We start from the raw sequence: 13,835 nt of genomic DNA, 5'->3' as shown, positions 1-13,835 counted from the left end.
GGGGTTCTGTTTAGACCAACTAAAATTTCAGCCACAACTGCTGCAAAGAAAAACCCACAAATAACTTCAGATGAAATACAGGACTCTATGAAAACATGTGGCGTGGCTGTTTCAAGATGCACAATAAGGGGACGCTTGAAGAAAGCTGGGCTGCATGGTCGAGTTGCCAAAAAGCCATTACTACACAAATGCCACAAAGTATCCTGCTTACAATACGCCACAGCACAGAGACAAGCCTCAAACCTACTGACCAAAGTCATTTGAAGTGATGAGACCAAAATTGAGCTTTTTGGCCACGACCATAAACATTACATTTGGAGAGTTTTGGGGATGTGTGAGCTACAAAGGCACAGGGAATTTGGTCAAAATTGATAAGATGAATGCAGTATGTTATCAAAATATACTGGAGGAACATTTGCATTCATCAGCCAGGAAGCTGCACATGGGACGTACTTGGACATTCCAACATGACAATGATCCAAAACACAAGGCCAAGTCGACCTGTCATTGGCTAAAGCAGAATAAAGTGAAGGTGGAGTGGCCATCTCAGTCTCCTGACCTCAATATCGTTGAGCCACTCTGGGGAGATCTCAAACATGCAGTTCATGCAAGACAGCCTAAGAATTTACAGGAAATGGAGGCTTTTTGCAAAGAGGACTGGGCAGCTTTACCATCTGAGAAAGTAAAGCACCTCATCCACAAATGACTTTGAGCTGTCATTGATGTTAAAGCGGGAGTCCGCGTTTTTTATTTTTTTAAAGCCAGCAGCTACAAACACTGCAGCTGCTGACTTTTAAAATAGTGACACTTACCTGTCCAGCGCGCCCGCGATGTCGGCACCCGAAGCCGATCTCTCGATCGTCTCTCGGGTGCTGCCGCCGCCATCTTGGGTATGGGAATCAGGAAGTGGAGCCTTTCGGTTTCATTTCCCGGTTCCCTACTGCGCATGCGTGAGTCGCGCTGCGCAATAAGGATGGACCCGCTGCCTCTGGGATCTGTGTGTTTCCCAGCAGGCAGCGGGGGACTTTCGGAAAGGGGCGTAATCTACGCCCCTTTCCGCAGAGAGCTATCCTGGAAGTGGGTGCAGATACCTGTACTGTACATGTACCTGCACCCCCCTCCCCCCTGAAAGGTGCCAATTGTGGCGCCGGAGGGGGGGAGGATTCCAATGAGCGGAAGGTCCACTTTAGGGTGGACCTCCGCTTTAAAGGGGGCAATACACAGTATTAAGAACTGGGGCATGTAAACTTTTGATCGGGGTCATTTGGGTAGTCTCTGTTGTGAAGATTGATTTTAAAAAGGTCTAAGCACAGTTGATTGATAATAAATGGCTTCAGCTAACGCTAACCATGAGTGAAAGAAGTTTTTGTGTTTTTATCATTAATATTCTCTGAAAAATGGGCAAGAAATCTTAACTTCTGCCAGGGTATGTAAATGTGTGTGTGTGTGTGTGTGTGTGTTTATAGATGGATATAGAGAGAGACATTGGCCCTGGACTTTGGACATGCCTGCCTTACCTGGAATGGTGGCAGCTGCACCCAACAGCTGTTCCAAAGATTGGCTTGGGTGCTGACAACACTGTCTTCCTGGATAGGTATGTGTCCATATAGTAAAAGTCAGCTACAGTATTTGGAGCTGTTGGCTTGTTGTTCCCCCCCCCCCCCCCCCAAAAGGGGGAACTCTGCTTTAAAGGATAAGTTTACCTTTCATGGCCCGTTAAACCCATATTCAGGGTGTAATATGTTATGAAAGCAGCGGCCCTGCCTTTGCGGCTTGTAACTTTCAATGAACTACCACGGTGCTGAAAGAACAATTAGCCGCCTTGTTTACATAGGCAGATCCCTGTTTTGCCTTTCTTCACTGCGATCGCGGGTGGCCAGTGGACATAGAGTCGGTGGGTCTCGCAGGTATGCTCCCACCAACAGTTTGACATTCATGGACCAAAGAGCGCAGAAAAGCCGACCTGCTGCAGTATATTTACTGTGGCTGGTCGGCAAGTGGTTAAAGCAGGTCCCAAGGTCTACTGCAGGTGAAATGTAGTACCGGTCAATGACTGTTACTATGTATATATTTTTAAAGAGGAAGTAAGCTCTCCCACTCTGATGCTTCTTTTCATTTAGCCCATTATAATAAGTAATTATCAAACTATAGCCACTGTAATCCAGCCCAAATTGCATATTACTTACTGTTTAAAGAAACTTTAAAAAACTTGTTTCCAGGAGTAAGGCAGCGCCATCTTAAGTATTGTTTTCTGAGTCCACAGTGGAGTGTATTTCCACCCTTACATTGAGCACTTCCTGTACTGTTAACCAAGCCTCCTTCTCAATCCAACGTTTCTATGGCAACCCTGCTTTGCCGTAGTGTGCCGTAAATCAGGGGAGATCTGGGCATGCTCAGTGACGTCATTTTAAACAACAAAAAGGATTACAACAATACTAAGCAAGTAAGGAGATATCCACTAGCAGTGTTCATTGGGGTTTTTTATGCTGATTTACATGGGACAAAGTTGTGGGGGAGAGTTTACAACCACTTTAAATGGCTCTTTTATGACCTCTTCAAAAACAACATTTTAGTAGCTTTTTTTTTTTTTTTTTTTTTATTGCAACAATAATTTTTTTTTTTAACAATAGTGAGTAATCGAGATCTAGCTAAACTAAAAGTAAGCATAAAAGGAAGCCACAAGAATGCAGCAGCCGTTTAAACATTTAAAAAGGTAATGTTTGGTCTACATTATTTATTTATTTATTTTATTCCTTTTGCAGGCTGCTGCTAATAGTGCCAACAAAGATGTATGTGTTCTCCAGTGCCATGGAGAAAGTGATCCACTAGTTCCACTCATGTTCGGGTCTCTCACATCAGAAAAGCTAAAAGCTATAATAAATCCACCGAATGTTCATTTCAAGACCTACCCGGGTTTGGCACACAGCTCGTGCAACCAGGTGAAACGCAATGTTTTCATTATTTTAACGACTCTGTACAGCAGCTTGTTTCATCACAATAGAGTGATTGTAGTGTTGGTATTAATTTTATCATTTTTTGTGCTGACATAGGCTTAGTTTGATGCATTTTATTTACAGCAGCACATGAAAATGTACTTTATTTTCTCAATTTACAATTTTCTATGTGTAGAAGCAGAAAAAAGTTATTTCCCATAAATTAATGTAAAGTAAGAGAAATGCAGGAATTGTCAATGCTTCTGTAACTGCTAGGGGACTGGCTATTGTACTGATCCATTAACTTTTTTTTATTTGAGTCACTGACCTGGAACCTGGATGCAGAGAAGAGTGCAAAAATGGCAGCCAGGCAACTAACTTTTTCACAAATCCCATACTTTTAATGGCCCTTCAGAACTATTTCAAACTTCCTTTCCCTGGCACCATGTTAATAATGGAGCATGGTAGTTGTGATTGTGCAGGGGTGGGGAGGTGTTGGACAGCTGGATATAGACCACGGATCAGCGGTCCTGATCCTCGGTCTGCTGCCAGGGAAGGGGCATTTGGGATGGTGCACTGTTTTTTAAAGTGGAAAGAACATTTGAAAACTGACTTTGTTTGCATAATTTTAATCTTTTTATATCCACTTGATCTCTGGAAGATTTGCGCCCCAACCCCCCCCACCCCTCCCTGACCAGGCCGTTTTTTGCGATCGTGTTCTGCCAAAATGTCGAACCTGGCAGAATGAGCAACCCGCGTCACTTCCGTGTTTTTTTTTTTTTTATTTTTATTTTTTTTTAACCATCATGAATTGAAGATTGTGACAGATTACTGTTTATTTTCACAAATAGGTGTTTGGACACAACACCAGAAACCAAAATTTGTCCTCGTTAGCTGATGTGCTGTGAAAACAGCAAAATCTTCCTGTACCAGACTGTATTTGGTATCCGGTGTTGTGTCCAAACACCAATTCGTCCAAATCGGCAATTACTGATTGTTTAAAGAAAGTCGAAGTGACGTGGTTCGATTCCTCTGGTAAGTTGCCTATTTTGTCAGGACAACGGCACTGTTTTACTTTTAAAGCAGAGGTACACCCACCCCTGCAAAAAATGGAAAAACCAGCAGCTACACATAATGCAGCTATTGACTTTTATGAATAGGACACCTGCGTGTCCTGGAGTCCAGCGATGTTGGCACCGCAGCTGATGTTTCCATCAGGTGTTGCCGCCACCATTGCTGGTAAGGGAACCCGGTAGTGAAGCATTATGGCTTCACGCCGGGACCCTACTGCACATGCGTGAGGCACCGCTGCGCTCTACTGGCGGTAGTGAGGGAAGGAGGAGGGGGGAGCCGAGCTGCTGACTTAATTTGAAACTGCCCGGTCTCCAGAGTAGCCATAACTGCCAGGTATCCACCCCCCGAAAGATGCCAAATGCATCGGAGGGGGGTGGAGACAAATGAGTGGAAGTTCCACTTTTACTGACAATTGCGTGGTTATGCGACACTATACCCAAATTTATGCCCCCTTTTCCCACAAATAGAAATATTCTGCAAATATGTATTCTGCTACACTTCTCCGTTCGTTCGTTCGTTCGTTCGTTCTTTCTTTCTTTCTCCTTTTTTTTTTTTTTTTTGTTAGAAAAAAAAAAAATCCCTCCCAGATGAAAAAAAATGATGGTTTGCGCAAAAGTTATTGCGTCTACAAACCATGATGTATTTTTACTAGTAATGGTGGCAATCAGCAACTTATAGCGGGACTACGATATTGCGGTGGACATTCGGACACTAACTGCCACTTTTTGGGGACCAGTGACGCTAATGCAGTGATCAGTGCTACTAATGACACTGGCTGGGAAGGGGTTAATGGGGAAGATCAAAGGGGTTAACACTGTGCTGGACCAGTGTTATGCTAAACTGTGGGAGGTGCATTTACTAGGGTAAGACATGGATCCTAGTCCCTGCTTTGCAGGAACAGGGAATCATGCCTTCCCTCCTTTCAGAACAGCAGTCTTATTTACACAGGCAGATTGCAGTTCTCTCTGTGGCTGATGATCGGCGGGTGCTGGCTGACATTGAGCCCACGGTACCTGCTGATCGGCTCCTGCTGTGTGTAATCGCAGCAGGACCAAGCCGGTGGGGGGGTATTTAAGCAGACCACTCACAGTGGTCTTTGTCGGTTCCAGTGTGCGGTATTGTGTCACCAGGCCGACTCTGCCAGCTCACTGTGTGTTTGTGAGCCTGTGTATTCAAATTCCAGGGTGTTGCAGTTCCCTGTTCGTAGGTTTTCATAGATTTCGTGCTCTGTCGCAGGTAGGATTTGTTGTTACCATTTTTTATTTTTTTTTCCTCTCTACACCCCAACGGGGTTGGTTGTTATGTTCCCTGTTCGTAAACTGTCGTCTCCACATGTCATAAATTCCTTGCCTTATTCCCAAAGCTTCGTAAAACTTTCCATATCATTTGCCTGTATCCGTACCTAGTAGGTTTTTCAAAGTCTACCACCCATGCATTAGGATTCTATACCTCATTTGTATCAAGTCGCCTTGATGGCACAAACTATTTGAATCCACACCACTGACACTACAGCCACTTCTGGATTGAGTCACACCGGTGGCATACATCCCAAACCCTCGGCCCTACATACCACACCATTCACTGACTCTTCAGCCCGATCCAAATCTAGTCGCATCAGCGGGACAACGATTCGGATCTACAAATCGCACCATTCACTCACACTCCAGCCTGATCCGAATCTAGTGGCATCGGCGGCACAACGATTTGAATCCTTGGCTCCACATGTAATTGATAAGAACTGCAATCTAGTTCAAGGTTATCTGCTGCTGTTCCTAATTAGAAAGTGTGAATATGCATGCATTTGGAAGCAAACACTGACACAGCTGTTCAGCTCGGTTACTTCCACACTTCTGCTTTATTACAGAGCGGTGCTAATGTTTTATACAGAAAGAATAATAGATCATACGACATTGCTATGTCAGTCTAATAGGTACATCTCAGTGGCTGAAATACAGGAAGAATGCAGAGACTTGATGCTGAGGCTTGGATGTTGCTGGCTGTCTTCACTTCCCCATTCTTGCAATACATGGGTAGTGGGGGATAGGCGCCATCTTCAGTTCTAGAAGCAGAGCTAATCTGTGTACTGTATAATAAGTAAGGAGTTATCTTTGTACACATAATGATAATCATAAAAATGCCTATTTTCTTATTTACATTCCTTCACACACACACACCACACCCTCCACATTCTTTTCAACCCAATCTGAATCTAGTCGCAGCGGCACAACGATTCTGATCCTCGGCTTTACATTACTCGAATCGGGCGCATAACATACACACCTCACTACATCTATTCGTACGTTGTTGCGGTCGGTCAATCCTAAATGCTCAAATTCCGCTATCTTTTGTTTTCGCCTTCCTGATAAGGCTGCTTACTAATCATTGCAAGCACTTCTTCAGCGGCACTCAAATCGGCCACTCATCGTCACCAGTGGCAAATCGCTTATTCTCTGTCATTTTCCCTTTTAGGTCAGTAAGAGTTTAAGTTGGTCCATCCCATACCGGGTTTGGACGGTATTTCCTCAGGTAATAAAACAGATTTTGACGGGGCTTGCGCCTTCACCAGGGCCAGCCATGCCCCAATCGGCTCTTTGCAACCCCTTTTGATTTAAAAAAAAAAAAAAAAAAAAAAAAGCACTCCTGTGTCGCCTTACTATAGGTTCCCGGCCGACCCAATTCTCTTAGACCCCCGATCCCGCCATAAAGAGTACCTGTCACCACCTATTACTGTTTACATTCCTTGTGACAGCAATAAAAGTGATAAAAAATAAAATAAATTGTAAAATAATAATAAAACATTTTTTTTAAAGCGCCCGCCGTCCCCGTGCGCTCATGAAGCAAAACGCATACAGAAGTCGCACCCGCATATGTAAACTGTGTTCAAATCACACATGTGAGGTATCGCCGTGATCGTCGGAGCGAGAGCAATAATTCTAGCACTAGACCTCCTCTGTAACTCTAAGCTGGTAACCGGATTTTTTTTTTTAAAGCGTCGCCTATTGAGATTTTTAGGTACCGTAGTTTGTCATTCCACGAGTGCTTGCAATTATAACGTGTGACATGTTTGGTATCTATTTACTCTGCGTAACATTATCTTTCACATTATGCAAAAAAATTGGGCTAATTTTACTGTTTCGGTTTTTTTAAATTCATGAAAGTGTCCCTTTTCCCAAACATTTGTGTTTTTAAATCACCGCTGCACAAATGCCGTGTGACATAAAATATTGCAACAATCGCCGTTTTTATTCTCTAGAGTCTCTGCTAAAAAAATATATATTATGTTTGGGGGTTCCAAGTAATTTTCTAGCAAAAAATATGTATTTTAACTTGTAAACACCAAATGTCAGAAATGGGCTTAGTCATGAAAGGGTTAAGCACTCTTTCACAAAATGTTTTACTTCACATACATGATTTTAGTTGCTCCTTAGGCATTAGTAACTGTCACATCTTTCTGTGCACAACTCTGTTTACAAAGGGCGGCCCTTCACCTATGCAGACAAGGTCGCTCAACGTCAAGCTTGCTGGCAGTGCAAGCATTAGCAGGCTGAACAAACATCAATAAACTGCAGATTTCAACATTCCTACTTGGAATACCAGACGGCGTATCCCTGCCCCCCAGTACGCCCTGGGGAGGGGGGGGCCTCTGGGTCACAGGTTTGTGCCAAGCACAGATGGGCACCCATGCTATAGGTTACCTGGCCTGTTGCCAAGCACTCTTGAGTTTTATAAATTTCCACTTGACAGTGTTCGTATGCAAATCGGCTTCTTCACTACACCTGTCGTTGCTTTTCCTGTCTTTGTGTTTCTCCTTCTTTTTCTATCTTGCCTACACAACGCATCTGTCCCCTCTTGCCTTTACAACAGAGCTTGTACCATCCCCAAGCTCACAGCACAGCTGCGGCGCAGGGGTATTTCCTACCCTGCCACAGCAAGGAAAGCTTTTTAGGCTGCTATTCCCACCACCAGGCACCCAGGCATCACTGCAGTATATATCCTTGGCTATTGCTCAGCTCCTCTGCATGGTGCCCACGCTGTCCACAGTAGTCACCGATGTCCACGCCAGAGTGGGAGCCCTAGAGGTACACCCAGCTGTGGCCCTATCGGACCTGGTCACCATCGCCGACCCAATTCCTTCACCTACAGGTACGCCTGACATCTGCACAACTGTCTTCCCTGCGCACCTCAGCCCAGCTGGCATCAGGAAGGACATCTTTAACGGCAAGGATGTTAACCTAGCATCACTCCTCATATGTGTTCATGCCATGGCCGCCGACAAATCGTATAACTGGGGGGGGTGTCTCAGTCGTCCTAAAAGCTAAAGACCCTAGGCTTAACCGCAAGATCATGGTCACTGAGTTTGTGCTAGCCTTTGGGATGGTCAGAGATGTTCTTTGCACAGCGAACCCAAACAGGAGGGAAGAACTTGGACCGGTGTGTACATGCAGTGGTGAATTTGGGTCACAAGTACTGGGGGGTTTGCATTTTATGACTACCACTGGTCATTTTCAGCTAAGGCAGCAGCTAGACTCTCTAGTTTCAGATTACCACCAACTGGAGCACCATCGAAACAGCAATTCTGCCGCCACTTTGCGTGTCTAAGCTCCATGCTCTGTGCGAACTGCCAGTCTTCCACCCATACGGCAAACTGGTGCTCCGAGATAGGTGGCAACTATCCCTCCACCTCTGGTGCCGCTCAAAACTTGCCAGCTTTCACACAGCCATCCCAGGTTGACAAGTTAGGACAACTGTTCCGGGCAGAGGTGGGGTGCGTCTATCTGCAATAATTTTGATTTCAGGATTTGCAACTATGCTCACAGTAAGCTCCTTCATGTTTGCCTTGCATGCCATAAAGCGCATCTTAGTCACATGTGGCATCGAGCTATTCAAGCCGTCATTAGCACTTGGCTGTCCAAAGCTGACATCTCGGATGCCTTCAAGTTACATCCCATCGAGCCTTCCCTCTGGCGGTGGTATGGAATCAAGTGGAAAGGCTTGTACTATTTTGCCAGCAAGTTGACATTTGGCTGTAAAAGCAGCCCCTGGCTGTTCGATGCGTTTGCCCAGTTTCTTTCCTGGATTCTGTTACATCATGCACATTATTGAAAGTGATGAACTATCTCGATGGCTTCCTGCTCATCGAAAAACCCAGTGAGCCCCCAGTAGATGTGGACGGCTTAAGAGGGGAAGTAATAATCTTAATATGCCCATAGCTGAAAAAGGGGAAGGCCCAGGGAAAAGACACCACCTTGGGTGTCACGCTCGACACATGCTCCATGCAGGCCAGCCTGCCTTCCGACACGTTAACCCGTGTCAGGTCGGTCACCTTTACCTTTACGGAAGGGTGCACCAAGAGACGGCTACAATCTTGCTTGGCATGCTTAACTTTGTCATGAGGATCATACCTCAGGGACAGTCCTCCTTCATCTCGCATCTTGGTTTTCCTTTTGCAGGCGCACACCGAATTCTTAAGCTAGACACTGCAGCAATAGCAGATTTGTCAATGTGGGGCGAATTTCTCACAAACTGGAATGGCATATCAATGTTCATTCCTTCAGCATCCTCTTCTTCACCTTGGGTAGGTCACGGACACAGCAGCTTCTTCGGGCGTTGTGGCAATTTTTGGCCATCATTGGTTTGCAGGTCCATGGCCACCAGAAATCTTCCTGATTCCCGTGTTCAGTCAGTCCTCCTCATTATTTGAACTCTACCCCATTGTGGCAGCAGCTCAAGTCTGGGGCAGCACCTGGGTAGGGCAAACGGTGACATTTGTCTGGCAAACAGGCCACAGCCAATATCCTAAATAAAGGCAGGTCCAAGTCGCTAGCCATCATGTCCTTCCTATGCAGGCTGGTGGAACTATCCCTGCAGCACCAATTCATTTTGCACTGCATCTATATCCCGGGCAAGTACAATATCTTAGCCGATGCACTTTAACTTTGCGTCATTCTTTTTGCAGGAACCTGGCCACATCTCTTATCCCACCTTGGTCACAGCTAATGTTGGATTAAAGCAACACCTACACTATGTGAACTGCCTTTATTAATCAGTCATTATCTCGCAACACCCTGAAGGCCTAATGTACTGCCTGGAATTCCTACGAGGGGTTCCTAGCCTCAAACCCCAGGGCAGTATTGGGTGATCTCAAGCACATCCTGGCTTTCATATCATATTGCCACACACAGCTCGTGTTGTCACACAATACCATCAGACTCTACTTAGCTGGCATCCAGCATTTTATCTACTTGCAGGACCCTACCAAACCATCCTTGTTCACTTCCCACACAGTCAAAACAATCCTACGTGGTATCCACAGCAACAGCCTCAAACCAGTAGCAAGCGCCTACCCGTCACTAGCGCCATCTTCAGAGACATGTTTACCATCCTGTCACAGTCCCTCTTCGGGTTATTGCCCATCATGATCATTCAAGCAGCCATCTACCTGGCCTTCTATGGCTTCTTAAGTCCAAGCGAGTTCACTGGCCCCGGCTGTCAGGTACTACGCAGACGCCATCTGAATCCCTTCATCCTACACCTCCATAGTGTCCAAAACGCAACAGTCCGGTCCCAGGGTAGATATCAAACTTTTTCAGACTCCGCTTGCTCTGCTCGATGCATCTCCAATCCGCAAGCATGTTACAAACCTTCTGCAAACTTGCTTAGTAGTACATTAGCACCGCAAATAATTCCTACCAGCGTTTTACCCCCTTCACGTCTCTCCCGGTCATAGGGTTCTGACCATAATTATTATTTTTTTTTTTTTTATACAATTATGGCCAAAGAGGCCGCAGTAAAACTGCTATTGGGCGGTCGGCAAGTGGGTAGCTTAAGTTTATCTGGGCTTTAAGACATTCTTCTATATTTTGTAATATTTTTTCAGTCTAACCAGTAACCAAAACATATGGAACAGTGCGGACCCATAGCTATGTTATAGGAATGTATTCCACTGGATATAACAGTTGGATGAGGCGGAACACTGCCTGTCCAAAGACTGAATTCCTTTTTCAAATTATGTTGGGGGGGGGGGGGCCCTCCCTTGGCAATTTTGGAAAGTGCCCTGTCACCTGAGGTGAACATTGCAAAGAAAGGATGGATGAAGTTAGATGGACAGAGCTTGTGTATATGTGTGTATGTATATGTGTGTGTGTGTGTATGTATGTGTGTGTATATGTGTGTATATATATATATATATATATATATATATATATATATATATATATATATATATATATATATATATATATATATATATATATATATATATATATATATATATATATATATATTTATTTTTTTCCAAAAGTGAGTACACCCCTCTTATGTTGGTATATCTTTTCATGTGACAACACTGAGGAAATTGTAGCAAAGTGTAATGTAAAGTAGTGAGTGTACAGCTTGTATAACAGTGTAAATTTGCTGTCCCCTCAGAATAACTCAACACACAGCCATTCATGTTTTTATATATGGAATATGTGGACTGCACTAACCTTGCAAGAAAATTGTATTTCTCACCTCTGTGAATCGGTGTACTTTTAACACCCCTTCTCAATCAAACCAACTAGTCAACACTAGTTGTGGTACACCTTTTACAATATAAATATTTAAGTGATCATAAAAAAAAATGTTCTAAATACCACCAGTGAGTTTACAAACACTAATTATATTAACTATAGATTATGAAATGATAAATGATACTGAATAGTAAATGATCCCTATGTTAACTAGTCCCTCTCTGTGAGCGCACAATTCATGAATAAATCAACTTAAAACGTGACCTAATAATAGTGAAAGTCCATAAAAAAAAAAAGGTGAAAAAATGTTTACACTGATTCACAGTAGAGGTGAGGAATAAAATTTTAACAGGACCGGTTCCACTCAGAAAAGGCCTTGCCATGGTGGACCAAAAAAGTTGAGTGCATGTGCTCAGTGTCATATTCAGAGGTTGTCTTTGGGAAATGGACGTATGAGTGCTGCCAGCACTGCTGCATAGGTTAAAGGGGGGGGTGGGGTGTTCAGCCTGTCAGTGCTCAGACCATACGCCACACACTGCATCAAATTGGTCTGCATGGCTGTCATCCCAGAAGAAAGCCTCTTCTAAAGATGATGCACGAGAGCCTAAGTGCTGTCAGCACTGGGAGCTACAGTTCATTGAGGGAACCATGAATGTCAACATGTACTGTGATATACTGAAGCAGAGCATGATCCCCCCTCCCTTTGGAGACTGGTCTGCAGGGCAGTATTCCAACATAATGACCCCAAACGCACCTCCAAGATGACCACTGCCTTGCTAAAGAAGCTGAGGGTAAAGGTGATGGATTGGCCAAGCATGTCTCATGAACTAAACCCTATTGAGCATCTGTGGCTCATCCTCAAACGGAAAGTGGAGGAGCGCCAGGTCTCTAACATCCACCAGCACCATGATGTAGTCATGGAGGAGTGGAACAGAACTCCAGTTGCAACCTGTGACGCTTTCGTAAACTCCATGCCCAAGAGGGTTAAGTAAGTGCTGTAAAATAATGGTGACCACACAATATTGATACTTTTGGCCCAATTTGGACATTTTCACTTAGGGGTGTACTCACTTTTGTTGACAGCGGTTTAGACATTAATGGCTTTGTGTTGAGTTATTTTTAGGAGACAGCAAATTTATACCGTTATACAAGCTGTACACTCACTACTTTACATTGTAGCAAAGTGCCTTTTCTTCAGTGTTGTCACATGAAAAGATATAATAAAATATTTACAAGTGTGTGTGTGTGTGTGTCTAAAAATATGTATCTTTTACCTATCACCAGGAACTTTTACTATGAAAAGAAGACTTGGCCATACATGGCAAAAACAACACTGTCCAACCAGCACAAAGCCTAAAAAAAGGGAAAAGTGGTTTGTTAGTATAGTATTTCTTAATTTTTTTTTTTTTTTTTTTTATTTCAGGAAATGTCTGACATCAAGCAATTCATTGAGAAGCAGCTACCTCCAAGTTAACCGACACTTCTGTATGCCTTTTTGGAATTTTGAAATATGCACCAGCAACAGTCACTATACTCCTCCTAAATGTCTTCAATAAGGAAGCTTCTAGTTCTTCTGATAAGATGCAGTAATGAGGGTTGGGATAATCAATATGGTTACCAAGGATTTGCTAATTTTAAATTTGGCCAAATATAGGATACTAAAGACCACATTACAAAACTGTAGTTGACTGATTGCTATATTATTTATAGCATTGTAAGGGCTATTTCATGATATGGTAGTAGCAAAGGACTCTGAAAACTGTTGACAGATGCTGGGTCTATACGTACATATAGTATAACACAACCCTCTAGATTTGTTTCCAGTTCTGTGTTCATGTTGTGCATTAAAATGCAGTACATCTTGTTAAGCTTTTCTAACCTGTTGTACGTTTCTACAATAAAGTTGTATAAAAAGTTTAAAATGTATGGAAAAGTCCATATTTCTGTCATCTCAACTAGGGTTACATTTTGAGATTTTCTAGGCTGTGTTTTTTGGTAGGCAGAATGTTGGCTGTTGTTTTATAGCCTAGCAGGAATAGTCTACTAGATATGCCCATAATATGTTTTTATTAGTCCTGTTCTTTTCTTACCAACTATAATATTGATAAATTGTGTCATAATGTGAACCTTGATGGACCACGTTCACTTAGAACTTTGTTACATTCTGCCATGGGACAGAGAATTGCAGATTTGTAATTAGTAGTGAATATGAAGTGAACAGGGACTGACTGACCATAGCTAGAAATGTGAGGGACTTTGAGAAATGTTGAATGTACAAGGGTAACGAGTATTTTGGGTGATCCAGGACCATGAACTGGAT

The 13,835-nt window shown here is 43.5% G+C and overlaps 1 protein-coding gene across 1 annotated transcript in view; it reads left to right on the top strand.

Annotated features, from left to right (window-relative positions):
• The window catches only part of LYPLA1 (lysophospholipase 1), a 45,388-nt gene extending 31,951 nt beyond the window's left edge, over window positions 1-13,437 (top strand). Inside the window, exons 8-9 of the mRNA XM_077492700.1 lie at window positions 2,763-2,939; window positions 12,939-13,437. Coding sequence (XP_077348826.1) covers window positions 2,763-2,939; window positions 12,939-12,989 — 228 coding nt within the window. The 3' untranslated portion in view covers window positions 12,990-13,437. The remainder of the gene's footprint in view (window positions 1-2,762; window positions 2,940-12,938) is intronic.
• Window positions 13,438-13,835: the final 398 nt, after the last annotated feature.

The sequence above is a fragment of the Lithobates pipiens genome, unplaced genomic scaffold (genome assembly GCF_037356315.1).
Source record: "Lithobates pipiens isolate NorthernLeopardFrog02 unplaced genomic scaffold, aLitPip1_a1.2 Scaffold_19, whole genome shotgun sequence".
Lineage (NCBI taxonomy): Eukaryota > Metazoa > Chordata > Amphibia > Anura > Ranidae > Lithobates > Lithobates pipiens.
Note: the sequence above shows the minus strand (reverse complement) of the source record. Positions and strands in the feature narration are given on the sequence as shown.